The following is a 13,600-nucleotide window of genomic DNA, read 5'->3' on the forward strand; positions in this document are numbered from 1 at the left end:
GTCGTCCCAGCTCGTCCGTCTCCGCCGATCGTCGTCCCAGCTCTGCCTTCTTCTCTTCTTCTCTTCTTTTTTTCTTCTTCTTTCTTCGTCTTCTTCTGTATTTCTGATTGAAAAAAAAAAAAAAAAAAAAAAAAATTCAAACGACGAAACGACGTCATTTCGCCAATTAGGGGGATTCGAGGGGGCTGAATTCGAGCTCTCTAGCACAGTCCTAAAATGATTATGATTCATAAATATATTATTCTTAGTACTTTTCTTAATAATTTTTGGGAATTAGTAGTATTGTTGTTTAACAAAACAATTGAAAATAGTAAACAACTAACCAAAATAGCTCTCTAGGCACTTTGTTTCCAAATTCTTTTTAATAAGTTTTAAAACAATATTACAAATTCAAGAAAAATACATTCATAAAAATATTCAAAAAAATACATTCATGGATCACAGTTATTCTAAATAGAGTCAACATCACACTAATTTTAAATTTACGCCATACAAACCATTTAAAATCTTTTCATGCTCCTTAGCATTTCTTGTGCTTTGTCGTTTCATCTCGTGGAGTAAATTATTTTGTTGGTTCTTCTGCCACAGCTTCAAAATTCAAGTTGGTGTACTCCTTCATCTCCTCCAACAAACAGTCCAAAGTGCAACCCTTCGCCAAAAAGACTCTGAGGTGAAACCAGACTTCCAACATGTGTAACCACTTGGAAGGCATGAGGTGACCCAGCTATACTAATCTTCCTCAAACATTTGGTTCTGGGATCATAACAAAGCAGACTAGAACTCCCATGCAACAACCAAACCTCCCCAGACCTCCAGCGACCGAGCGGCCGAACATACCCTATATTAAACCCAACCTCACTACAATTCACTTTGAAACACTTGGTCCAAGATGACTTCACACCATACTCATTCATCACCCACATCTCAGCATACTCTCCATAATTGTAGTTTGCAGCTGAGAGACACCCTCTCAACACTCCCAATCTGTAGTTAAGTTGACCTGACTCAAACTCAGGATGTGGAACCACTCCAAACTGTTCTTCACCAACATCAAACGAAACAATACAATCAAAGCCAGGCATATCACTTAACCAGTGAAGAGCACCATTGACAAATGCTTGCGAAGCTTTTGACCCACGGATGAAAGAGAACGGAGCCTTTCCAATATTCCTCCATGAACAGTCACCGAGAGTGAGCACATGAGCCTCTGGCCTTGAATCACCATTGAAGATTGCACTACTGTAGTAAACTAACTCTATTACCTTGTATACGTTGCTTTCTAGAAGATGTCCGAATCCAATTGCAACGTCGCGAGGAGGAGGAGATGATGATGGCCTTATGGGATTAGGTAAAGTTGCATACTCCCCACTGAAAGGATTGAAAATGTATCTTGGGATTTTGGCCAGTGGATCGAACAAACAAAGTAGACCATTGCAAGAACCTAAGATTTCGAAGTTGTCGAAATGAGGCAAGGTCACGTTTAGGTCAACAAACGTGTAGTGATCTCCATTGTTGCTGTTGTTGTTGTCTATGAAAGATAATCGAGTTTGGAAATGGTTGGGGGCGACAAGGATGTTACTTAAGAAGATGAGACTGAGGCTGTCTTCATTTTTGAATGATTGGTGGAGGTGCATGGTGATGAGTTGAGAATCATGGGTTAAGTTGAGCCAGAATTTGCATAGGCACCTGCAACGCACCAAGGGCTTGATGGGTAGTCTTGAGAGAATGTTGATGATGATCTCTCTTGGAAGTTTGTCCATCTTTAGCTAGTTCTCAGATGGTTCTGAACACAAAAGTCTCTAACTTATGTCGGGATGGAGTCTTGTTTCACCTCCAATAACTAAGGCCTATTTTCACGACTCACTAATTTTAGTCCCAAAAAAATCAACTCCTCTCTATTAGGAGCTTGCTTCACACGTACCACATGATCATGTCACCAATCAACCGATTGTCTTGTTTCTGCAGGGTGCAAAGTGAATTTCAAGAAGATATGTTAAAATACATATTATTAATACAAATAAAATATTAGAGGAACATGTGAATAGTTGGCAGGAATTTATTTAAGCTTTTTTTTTTTTTTTTTTTCAAATTTTATGATGATGATGATGGAATGACAACGAAATGTTATGTGAAAATACTTCTTTTTGTTGATCATATAATCGAATATAGCCTATGGGGCCACAAAGGTTGAAATGTTTTGGGTTCCTGGGGACCGAAATGTTTTGAGGACCAAAAGGGTTATTGTACATAAGAAGTCCCGAGGACCAAAATATTGAAATAAGAATTGAAATGCTTTGATGACAAGAGTCATGTTCCTATGGATATATTTTGGGTAACGGTACCGTCACCACCTAAGTCGCAAGGTAACGCGACCCTAAGGCTATGTAGTAGTTTGTATGATGGACATGAGATCTTAATATATTGAAAAGTAGTATTTTTGTTTTGATTTCCTTGTTCAAATGTATTTTTCCGCATTATGATATTCTTTGAAAAATCTTGATAATGGTTTATGCAATTTTTCACTTTCTATTAATTTCAGTCCAATCAAGCTCTTGTGTTTATTATCCTTATTATTGACCACAATTGGAAGTAACAAGTGTTATAACTCCATGGGATTGGTATACTCATTGGGCTCTAGCGCATTCTTTTTAATTTTTTTTCTTCAGATTCCTATATTATAGCGTGGCTCGCCTCAACTTGAAAGATTAAATTTTCTGGAGAATCAAATGTGGGCATTTTGTAGTTGAGGTTTTGCATAGGGTCACTCTAGGATGTAGTTTTATCTTTTATATTTATGAAGGAGGTTGATTGTAAATCTATATTTTTTTTATTATGAAGTTGGATGTAAAGATGGATTCATGATTAGTTTTTTTTTTGGGTAAAGATGCATGGGAACTAACTTAGCAGCATGATGATATTTTGTCCTTATGTGGATCAAGTAATATATGATGGCCAATTGAAAGGTTTTATACACTATTGGTGATGTAAATATAGGGATTGTACAGGTGATTATTGTGTACATAGTGTTTGAGATTTGCCCTCTTGGCGGGGCTTGCCTTGCCGAGTTTGGGTCGCGACAATAATGCTATGTAATGTTTATCATTTCAATGCTTGGAAGTTTGTTCATCTTGAGCTCTTAGTTGGTTCTGAACACAAAGTCCCTAACTTCTTCTTAGTTGGATAGTATTGACTTCAAGATGAGTATTGTTCTGGGCCACAGAGGAAGTGTATGTACAAAAAGTAAGTCACTTAAACAGAATTTAAAAAATACGTAAAAATGATAAAACATATGTTTTAGTGAAACAATAATGCTATGTAATGTTTATCATTTCAATGCCATAATTCTTTTTAGTTTAGCGTTGATGTACATGAAATGTAGTTATAACTGTAGTATAATATATTTGACAACTCGGGGCTAAATCAGTAGACTTAAGCAATCACACACTACAAATGATTAACCCCAACAATTCTACCAAATATTATACTTATGTGAGACATTTAGTCAAATATTTGATAGAATTTTTGGTATCTCTAGCATAACTCTATTGTTTTATTCTAGCACCTCAAATAATTAAATTGACAATCACTCTGCAATCTTGTAGTTTATAACATTTTGAAGCCCTCGCAAATCTAGCAGTTTACAAATAATACTCGTTATAGATGAAAACAAAAAGGAAGTTACAAAAAACACCTATGAATCTTTCAATAATGTGTAAAATGACCACCAGAACTCTTCCCAAACCCACAAGAAATATTGTCAAAATGAGTTCCTACATAATGTTACTGTCACAACACACACATAGAATAGATTACTTCCCATAATTCAAATGTGTGTTGAAGTATGAGATATATATATATATATATTAAACAATATATTGAAAAGGTTTCAAAATAAAAATAAAATAAAACTATTGCTTTTAGTTTGGTTTCACTCTAGTTGTTTGTTAGAAAATGGAAACCAAAGATGGCTAGATATTTAGCTAAAAAAGAATGGGAAAACTACATTCAAGAACAAAGAACCTTCATACTCAACCTAACTAAGCCTTGTCCCAACACAAAGAGCCATATTCAGAAAGCATATGAAGGACAGAAAACAAGAGAAATAAATGGGGAAAAAGCAATACTTCAAACCGAAGCACCAAATAGACCACACCCAGGTATATCTCAGCTTAAATTTGGTATCTTGTGACTAGGATTGTTCTTGTTGGGATATGATCATTTATTCTAAGTAGAGGCGGAGGACTTGATTCTAGGGTTAAATAACACAAATTCTTTTGTTATTTTTTGGGATCAATTGAAAATTTAATTTTTAATCTGGTACTGCTGAAAATAGTATAATGTTTGAAGTTTTCTTGTGATTTGAGAGGAGACAGGAAACAAACAGGTTTTCGAACTTCATGCACTAAGAGCTTCACACAGTGATACTACTAAAGATAAAGTATCATCTTCTGGTTTTTTGGTTTTTTAAGCTCCTAGTTTACACTCATGGAAGACTTGCCACGACAAACTCTCAAACTATATAAACTAACATCTGTTTAAATATTGATGTCATCCATCGATCAAAAGAAAACATAAAAGAAAGAGCATCCAATTTTTCTAGAACACTTGAATGCTACAGATAATGCCGATTAATCAATGATAGAGGGAATGCTAGAAATGCATACTGATTAGTTAAAAATAATCAGCAAAAATTAAAGAACAATCAATCAAATCTAATCCAAATTTGAACACAAAAATTAGATGTTGTAATAAAATACCCAAGCATCAATTAATAAACAGTTCTTAAATGAGACATATAATGAGAGAGATGGCAATGGAAACCAAGCAATTGAAAAAATGACTCCAGACAACTGAAAGTCATATCTTGTTTGAATGCTATATGCATAATCTCTATGCATATATCTCTGTTTTGAATGAACAATTATTTTTTGATTGTGATATTTCATCATATAACAGTCTTGCAACCTGTAGGTTATTCATTTATAAATGAGCATTTTTTTGAATCATATGGATTATACCGTGTAGTTTTTGTTTACATTTTGTCTTTTTTCTTTCCATTGGTAAGAATTCAAAGATGACATCTTTTAACCTTTTCATTGGTAAGAATTCTATTTCTAACTCCAACTCTCTCATACAAGACCCATGCTTCAGTTTGTGAAGTGACATCATATCTATTTTTGTATGAGAACTTCAGTCTTTTTCAACTTTAACGTTCACCAGAAGTTTTTATATTTTATCTTTAAAAAGCAATGAAAATGAAAATTGAAAGTTTTAATTTCTAAATGCTTCGTAATCTGACAGATAATTATTCCCACAAGCTATTGAAGGAATATATCTTTACCATATTGGTTCTCATTAGTGAATTGTGACTTTGTGAAGTATTGTCATTTGGTTTAGTGGAACATTTGACTTTATGCCAATACATTCGTGCACATGACACATGGAGTGATAGAAAAATCTTTCTTCCACATAGGATCACAAAGAAAAGCCCAAAATCACAGAGAAGGAGCAAACCTAGAAGTGAAGAAACAAAGCATATGTCAAACAGAGAAGCATTTATCAAAACAGATAAACCCAATAATCAGAAGAAGGTTGGAGTGTAATGGTCCCAAAATCATAATCAAGATTGCTGAAATCAAACCTATCATTGAACTCTCTTTCGCCCTGCAGAAACAACAACTTCAAAAGGAAGAGGTGCTAAAGATAACCAGTACTCATGCTTTGACACTGCAATGTCTGCACAAATACCTGAAGAACAAACGACCAGATAAACTGTTAGAAATATCCACTCAATCAAGCTAAAACGAATAAAGAGCAAGCAGGAATCAACATGACCTTGTTAAATGTACATGGATAACTTGGAACACCCAAGTGTGAATATCTTTGAAACCCCAAGTATCATAAGCCATGATTCTTTTCATAAATAGGCGGTGGGATTGGATTAACAATCCGGTATCACATGGGACTGTGAATTGCTCAAAGGGGAATAGCAATCCCATGCAATTGAAGGGTAAAATACCATTTTACCCCCACTTCACAAAAATAACAACGCCACCTTTCATATATTGAATAATTTCATAGAAATTCAAATATTTAATCTCTTACAAAATTATCATTACCTTTTTTCTTTTTTCTTTTTTCTTTTTTTCAATCGAATCCCTCAAAGGGGAATAGCAATCCCATGGAATTGGAGGGCAACATACCATTTTAGCCCCACTTCACAAAAATAACAAAGCTACCTTTCATATATTGAGTAATTTTACATAAATTCATATATTTAATCTCTTACACAACTATCTTTACTTTTTCTTTTTTGGGCAAACTTCACTTTATCCCCCTATGATTTGGGCCATGTGCGGATTATTCCTGACGTTCGAATATCACCACATAACCTCCCTATGGTTAATGAAGTAAAGTGCACAGTTAACACCGTTAATGGCAGACGTAAAAAACTAATTTGCCCTTGTGTATATATATATATATCTAACCTTACTTATCATTTTCACTTCCAACAGCCGTGCATCTGAGAAGAAGAAAGGGGAGAGAACTAGGTTGTACCATTGAACAAAATCACAAAAATCAAAATCAAGTTCATTCAGAGATCATGCCTGTTTATACTAGAATTAAATGGCGTAGGTGGGAAGCGAGTCTTTAAGAGGTTTTACATTGAACACTTGTGACCCAAAAAAAATAAAATAAAAAACCCCTTGGAGATCTAAAAAGTTTTTTTTTCTTCTTACTCTCTCTCTCTCTCTCTAGTCTACCTTATCTGCAAATCTAAAATGTTGAATTGTATTGGGCTGATGATGATGACCACCCTTTCCTTCGTTGATGCTTTTTGTGAGCATCATCATCAACGAAGCACAATAAACATGACAAAGTCACAAGCATTGCAAAAGAACAGCCACATGCATTGCAAAAGAACACCCTTCTAATCTCGTTGTTTGGAGAGAAATCAAAGAAGATTATATATATACATATATATAGCTACATATATACACATTAATTTTTTTATAGAAATTATGTTATTTAAATTAATTTAGGTTTTTGTTTTGGGTTTTTGGGAGATTTTGATTTTCAGAAGTACTTATAATTTTTATTCATATTTCCAAAATGTTTTCAAAAAGTGTTTGATGATTTTCCATCAAAGTTGTGAAAGAAAGATATATACGCCAGGCTTTGTCTACAAAATTCCTTCGATGAAGGCACAAAGGTTTGACTTTCTGGAAATTTTCACTTGTTTGTTTGCATGAAGGCACAAAGGTTTGACTTTCTTTTTAGTTTTTATTTTTTTCCTTTCTGGGAAATTGGGAAATTGAAAATGGTAAAAGAGAAGATGTGTTTGGTTTTCTTTTTGGGTACGAAAACTGCAAAAAAAATTGATGCTATCTTCGAAAATTAAAATCAAACAGGTGAGGATTTGAAATCGTTATTGATTTTTGTTGCTTCTGTGAGTACTTTGAATATATACATATATATAGCTATAGATTATATATATATACATTAATTTTTGATAAAAATTATGTTGTTTAAATTAATTTAGGTTTTTGTTTTGGGTATTTGGGGGGTTGTTTTTTATTTTCAAAAGTATTATAATTTGTATTCATTGTTCTTGGCCTTGAGTTTGAGGAAGAAGATGTGAAATTAAGAGAGAGATGTGTTATGTTTTGAAAAATGAATATCTGGCTATTGATGATAAAGATGAGGATAGATTTTGGAAATTGATGACTGTGATGTAGATAAAGGCATTTTAGTTATTTAATTCGGAGGAAAAATCATATTTTTATGTCAATTTGCATATTAGGCGCGTGTCATGCACGTAAGGCTGCAAATAAACCGAACTGTTCATGAATAAGCTCCGCTCGTTAAGGGCTCGGCTCGGCTCATTTAGTAAACGAGCCGAGCTCGAACTCGCATAAGCTCGGCTCGTTTATCTTTATTTAAATTATATAATAAATATATTATTTATATATTAAATAATATATAAATATATATAAATACATTATTTATCTATTAAATAATATAAATAATAATTTTTATTTAAATATTTATATTTAAATAATATAAATAATATTAAAAAAAATTTATCGAGCTAAGCCGAGCTCGAGTTTCATTAAAATTAACGAGTCGAGTCGAGCCAAGCCGAGCTCGAACCTAGTTTTTTATCGAGCCGAGCTTGAGCTCAATAAACGAGCTCGATAAGCTCAGCAAAACTCGGCTCGACTCGGTTCGTTTGTAGCCCTATGCACAGCCTGGTAGAATGAATGGAAAAGCTAATTGTGCACTTCACTCCATTAACCATAAAAGGATTATGTGGTGATATTCAAACATTAAGAGGTAATCTTTTTTTTTTTTTTTTGGGTCAATCGATAAAAGTACAACTACAAATATGAATACATCAGACAAACCACGGGCCACGCAATAGCTAGAAAGCCAAACACTAGCTCAACAATAACTACCAAACCAACCAAGCCCAATCCCAAGCCCAACAACCATCACTAAATCACTAAATACGTACAACCCATTTTATAAATAGAAAATACTTTTTTTTCAATTTTCCATTTTTTTTTTTTAAAAAAAGTTTCTCAAAAATGGGTTTAAAAACCGAAAGGAAGTTCAGCTTCCATTTCCCAAACTGTTAAAATACAAAAATCATTATTTTGCCCTTTTTTTATTTTTTTTACGATCTATATGAGACTACCGTGGCATTGAAGTGTTGTGAGAAGTTGATTAACAGTTAATTTTTTGACTTTCTTTTGATATTTTTGTCTTGTAAATAAAAAATGTGAAAGGTGATGTCAAAAAACTTCCCAAATCAGAGTTGAACCCACAATCACAAAATTGGTATTAAACAACCACTAGATCACTTGTTACACAATTATATTTCTTATCCAATCTAATACAAATGGGAATAAAGTTCAAAGGTAAAATGTACATGGATAATTTGAACAAAAGAAGAGCAGTTTGTAATTAATTACCCAGAGAGAGAGTCCAAAAAATTTGAAGCATTAGTATGGCATGTTTGAGAGACAAGATTTAAGGACATAAAAAAAAGGCTAATCCATTCATGAATCAAACATGTAAACTATAAAATTGTACAACAAAAAGCCCTAATTTTTTTTTGGGTTATCAAGTGTTTTACTCTCTGACAACGAACTATGGAGATCCATATGAAGCATCTTCAAATGGATTTTGAGAATGGAGATCGAAGTAATATATCCACAATCAATTGGCTTTTTTTTTTATTTTAAAGTATCAGAACAGTACACAAAGCAAGAAAAACGAGTGTGTCTCTGGAGAGAGAGAGAGAGAGAGAGAGAGAGAGAGTAGAAACCTCATTATACCGTGGTCTCGTCTCGTGATTTGATGTGGTAGAATGGTCGGTACTAGTGGTTTTCGCAGCGGAGGCAGAGTACTGATTTGGATGGGATTCAGAGAAGAGAAGACAGGATAAGAATGAGACCTGTCATTGGGAACTATGTGGAAAAACAAATAGCAAATATATTAGGATGGATAATGTTATAGGGACCATATATATCTATATAATAATTGAAGGTTGAGTTTGAAAATGTCTCTAAAATTAGTGGTTTAGATCTATTTAATTTAAAAAGTAATGATTCAGATTTATTTTTAAAAATATCTCTCTCACAAACTATCTTAATGGTTTAGATTTGTCCAATTTAAAAACAACGGCCGAGATTGAAAAGAGTTTCAATGGTCTAGATTTATCAATGACTAAAATTCAATGATTCAGATTTGTTTACCTATCTACTCTCACCAACCCACTGCACTCACCAGGCAAGGCACTCTTTACATCATTTCTTTACATCGGCTTCGTTTGGGAAGTTGCTATTTTAGTAGGCTATTTTAGTTTTTGGCTATTTTAGTAGGCTAAAATTTTTGTGTTTGGGAAGATGATTGGATTTTTTTATAGTTGGATGTGATGTTTGTGAGAGAAAAAGTGAAATGATTATGGGTTTGATATGATATTTTGTCTTATTAGCTATTTTAGCCTATTTTGTCTTTTTGTGAATTTTAACCTAAATTAAGCTATTTTTTTCTTCCCAAACACCCCATATGTATCAATGAACAAAGCTCTAAGAAAGCTTTGAAAAAGGAAGAAAGCTTTGAAAAAGAAAGAAAGCTCTGAAAAAGGAAGAACAAAGCTCAATCGAATGCTCTAGGTAAGGCACTCTTCTCTCCTCACTTTCATTTTTTCTACCTCTGTTTTTTTTTTTTTTTTTCTCATTATCTCGTCATCCCATCATCGAAACCCTGTTTTTTTGTATGTATCAGTTTGTAAATGTGTCAAGAGAAAGAGATGAATCTATTTTGTCTCAATTTGTAAAGCAAGTAAGAAATGTACCACTTGCTTTACATTTAATTAGATCATGATCTATGTATCATGTCTCAGTTTGTTTTTCATCATCCCGTCATCATCCATTCAGTTTGTTTTTTTCTGAAGCAAAAAAAAAAAAAAAAAAAAAATTTGAAGCAAAAATTTTTGTCCTACATTCGGAGGATTGAGATTATATTTATCAAACATCTATGGGTCAAGATGATTTGTTTGTTTTAACTTTTTTCCTCCAAAATATGTCTCTTCACTTACTCTGTCTCTCTTTCCCATGTTAAGAGATAGATTCATCTCTTTCTCTTCTTACATACTCGACCAACTCTCCATTTTCCACTCTAGTTTTAGCTCAAATTTTTCTCTCAGTTTCGATTCTGCAATCTCCAGCAACTCTTCATAGGTGACACTCTTATTCTTCTCTGCTCTCACTCTTCTAACCTATGAAATGGGTTTCTATTTATGTAAATATTGAAATGGGTTAAAAATATGATGGATTTTGATTTCATTGAAGTGGGTTTCTGTTTCTGTATGTATTTTATTGAACCTTTCATTCACAATTGCAGAGTCATGAACAATAGTAGGTGTGTATTGGGTTAGATTGGGTACTGGATTAGATTGGATTAGGTGGAATCGCTCTTGAAGACCTGTGTGGAATCGCTCTTGAGTTTGTTTGGGAAGAAAAAAAATAGCTAAATTTAGGCTAAAAATCACAAAAAGATAAAATAGGCTAAAATAGTTAATAAGACAAAATATCACATCAAACCCATAATCATTTCACTTTTTCTCTCACAAACATCACATCCAACCACAAAAAAATCCAATCATCTTCCCAAACACAAAAATTTTAGCCTACTTAAAATAGCCAAAAATTAAAATATCCTACTAAAATAGCCACTTCCCAAACGAGGCCTATATATCGAAATTAGTAAAACTTCAAATAAGTGCTATTGTGCAAATAAAAGCTCCCTAAACATGGCCTTAATGCGTTAGATGAGATTGATTACTTTATCAACTATAAAGAATGAACAAGAGAACTGTCACGACCCAAACCCGGCCCTATGGGTTTAGCATCGCAACCGGCCAGTAATCCGTGATTACCGAAGGCCTGCTTAACAGTAATGACAGTAATATAGAGTAAAGGGGCTGACGAAAGCCAAAATAGTAAATAAAAGATGTCCAATGAGCTGTAACAGTCTGAATGCAAAAAGACTTTTTATAAACATACCACATTGATAACCAAAACATATATACATGCGACATATACACAACCATCCATGTCAGGGACCAAATCCCTAACTATAACTGTACAGTCAAGTCTTAAACACTTATTACAAAACAGAGACTGAAGGGTGGAACTGAGACACCGCACAACAACCCTAGCTTGAACAGACATGGAACCTCAAAGTGAGGCACAAAGGTTGGCTTGACAAAACGAGAGTTTAACTTGACGCTCCTAGCATCGGTCCGGTGCCTGGACACCTACATATAAATATAAACAATGAGCTAAAACCCAGTAAATAACATATGCGTAAAGGGGTTAAGAATGAATGTCCTTTCAATAATTAAAACAGTCAATTGTATCAGTAAAACAGTTACACAATCAGTGGCTCATATTCCATGCCATAACAGTTATTCAGAAACCATAATAGTCATATGTGGTACATCCAATAGCAAAACAGTACAGTAGGTCTTGATAGACTGGACAGTCAATTGATGGCCATCATAACAGTAAGCAGTAGTGGTCCCAACATTGGAACCGACAGAGATCTCTGTAACAGTAGCAGTAGCAGAAACAGTAACAGTAGGTTGCTATGGATGCCACGTGTACAGTTTACCAATAGGACAACATTCATTCATTGAACAATAGCATTTCAGTAAGCAGTACAGCTGATCATTCAGAAAATAATCATAATCGAACATATCTTTCCAATATTGTTACTCACAGAGTACTGGGCTACAGGCAGCTAATGAGCGTCCTCGGATGCCAACCCTATAGTTGCAGAATGAACACACACTCGGGATTAATAACTTAGCTCCTAACTATACTGGTGTGGTTCTATAACATTATCCTCATTAAGATGCCTTAAACATGGCCTAGGAATGCCTAAAATGGAATGAGGATGCAAAAATGTACCCTTAAACACTTTTCAAAATTTTGCTGAAACAGGGGTCTCGCTCGAGCGTGGCTTTCTACGCTCGAGCGGACATGCAGACAAAGGAGCTCCGCTTGAGCGTGACTTCCCTCACTCGAGCGGACTGTAAACTCATGAAAAAGTACTAGATGCACGATTTTCACGCTCGACGGACGCTCGACCTCCGCTCGAGCGTGAGACTCAGACCCTCGCTCGAGCGTGAATTCTCTCACTCGAGCGGACTGCAAAACATATGAACTTCTGGGCATATGCATTTCATGCTCGAGCGTGACTTCCTACGCTCGAGCGGAAGTGCATGTACTCAGAGTGTACGCTCAAGCGTGAAGTCCTCCGCTCAAGCGTGGATCCAAAATCTGGAATTTCTAGATTGATCCTCAAGCACAAAATTTAACTTCTAAAGCTTCAAACTCGATTCTTTTGGACTAATTTTCTGGAAAACACTTGAAGACTCATAGTACAACACGTTTCAAAGATCCATTTATGAAATCAAGCCCAACAGTAAGCCAATTAAACATAAAATTAAGTGTAAATACGAAGAATAATGCAAAATCATACATGCATGAGTTTCCAAGAGCTCTAGTGTTCCAAAACAAGATCAAATGCAATGTTGAGCTCAAAATCATGGTGAATTCATGGACCTCTACCAAAATATGAACATGCATGTAAGAGTTTTCATGAAAACAACCTCAAAATGCAAGAATATATACATGCATACGTGAATTAGCTCACAATTCAACTCTTCAAATTAATTCTTGACTCTAAGCTCCAATATTTCCATGAACCATGCAAGAAACAACTTAAATTCACAATTGAGAAAATGAATTCTCTACCTTATGTCTTGAATTCTAGATGTGGAAGCTCAAATATGCAAATTCCCCTCAATTCTTCTAAGTCTCCAAGCTAATTCTTGTTTAAATCAATTTTTCTCCTACTCTCCCTCTCTTTCTCGGTTTTGGTCTCAAGAAGGTGAGCAAATGATGCATCAAACACATGTGAATCAATATTAGGTGAATGGCCTAAAATAATCCACTTAGTGGCAAACATGTAATAAAGCCAAACTAGTGTGATATAACATTATTTAATCTAATCTAATCAT

General features: G+C 34.4%; 1 protein-coding gene across 6 annotated transcripts; it reads right to left on the reverse strand.

Moving 5' to 3' along the window:
* Positions 1-343: 343 nt before the first annotated feature.
* LOC114264079 (F-box protein At3g07870) lies at positions 344-9,521 on the reverse strand. Of its 6 annotated transcripts, none has more exons than XM_028204691.2 (4): positions 9,345-9,515; positions 5,642-5,748; positions 5,342-5,514; positions 344-1,959 (listed from the first exon to the last, which is right to left on the reverse strand). In XM_028204691.2, the coding sequence occupies exon 4, from the start codon at positions 1,758-1,760 to the stop codon at positions 591-593; it is 1,170 nt and encodes a 389-aa protein (XP_028060492.2). In that variant the 5' UTR covers positions 1,761-1,959; positions 5,342-5,514; positions 5,642-5,748; positions 9,345-9,515; the 3' UTR covers positions 344-590. The 6 variants fall into 6 exon arrangements, 5 of the variants coding, with proteins under 5 accessions (XP_028060492.2, XP_028060490.2, XP_028060489.2 ...); XM_028204689.2 differs by having other exon boundaries at positions 9,335-9,515; XM_028204688.2 differs by lacking the exon at positions 5,342-5,514 and having other exon boundaries at positions 9,335-9,521.
* Positions 9,522-13,600: the final 4,079 nt, after the last annotated feature.

This window comes from Camellia sinensis, chromosome 7 (genome assembly GCF_055761805.1).
Source record: "Camellia sinensis isolate YWXY chromosome 7, ASM5576180v1, whole genome shotgun sequence".
Classification (NCBI taxonomy): Eukaryota; Viridiplantae; Streptophyta; class Magnoliopsida; order Ericales; family Theaceae; genus Camellia; species Camellia sinensis.

Coding starts and splice junctions, on each gene's coding strand:
- LOC114264079 (XM_028204688.2), bottom strand. CDS start 1,760: ATGGACAAACTTCCAAGAGAGATCATCATCAACATTCTCTCAAGACTA.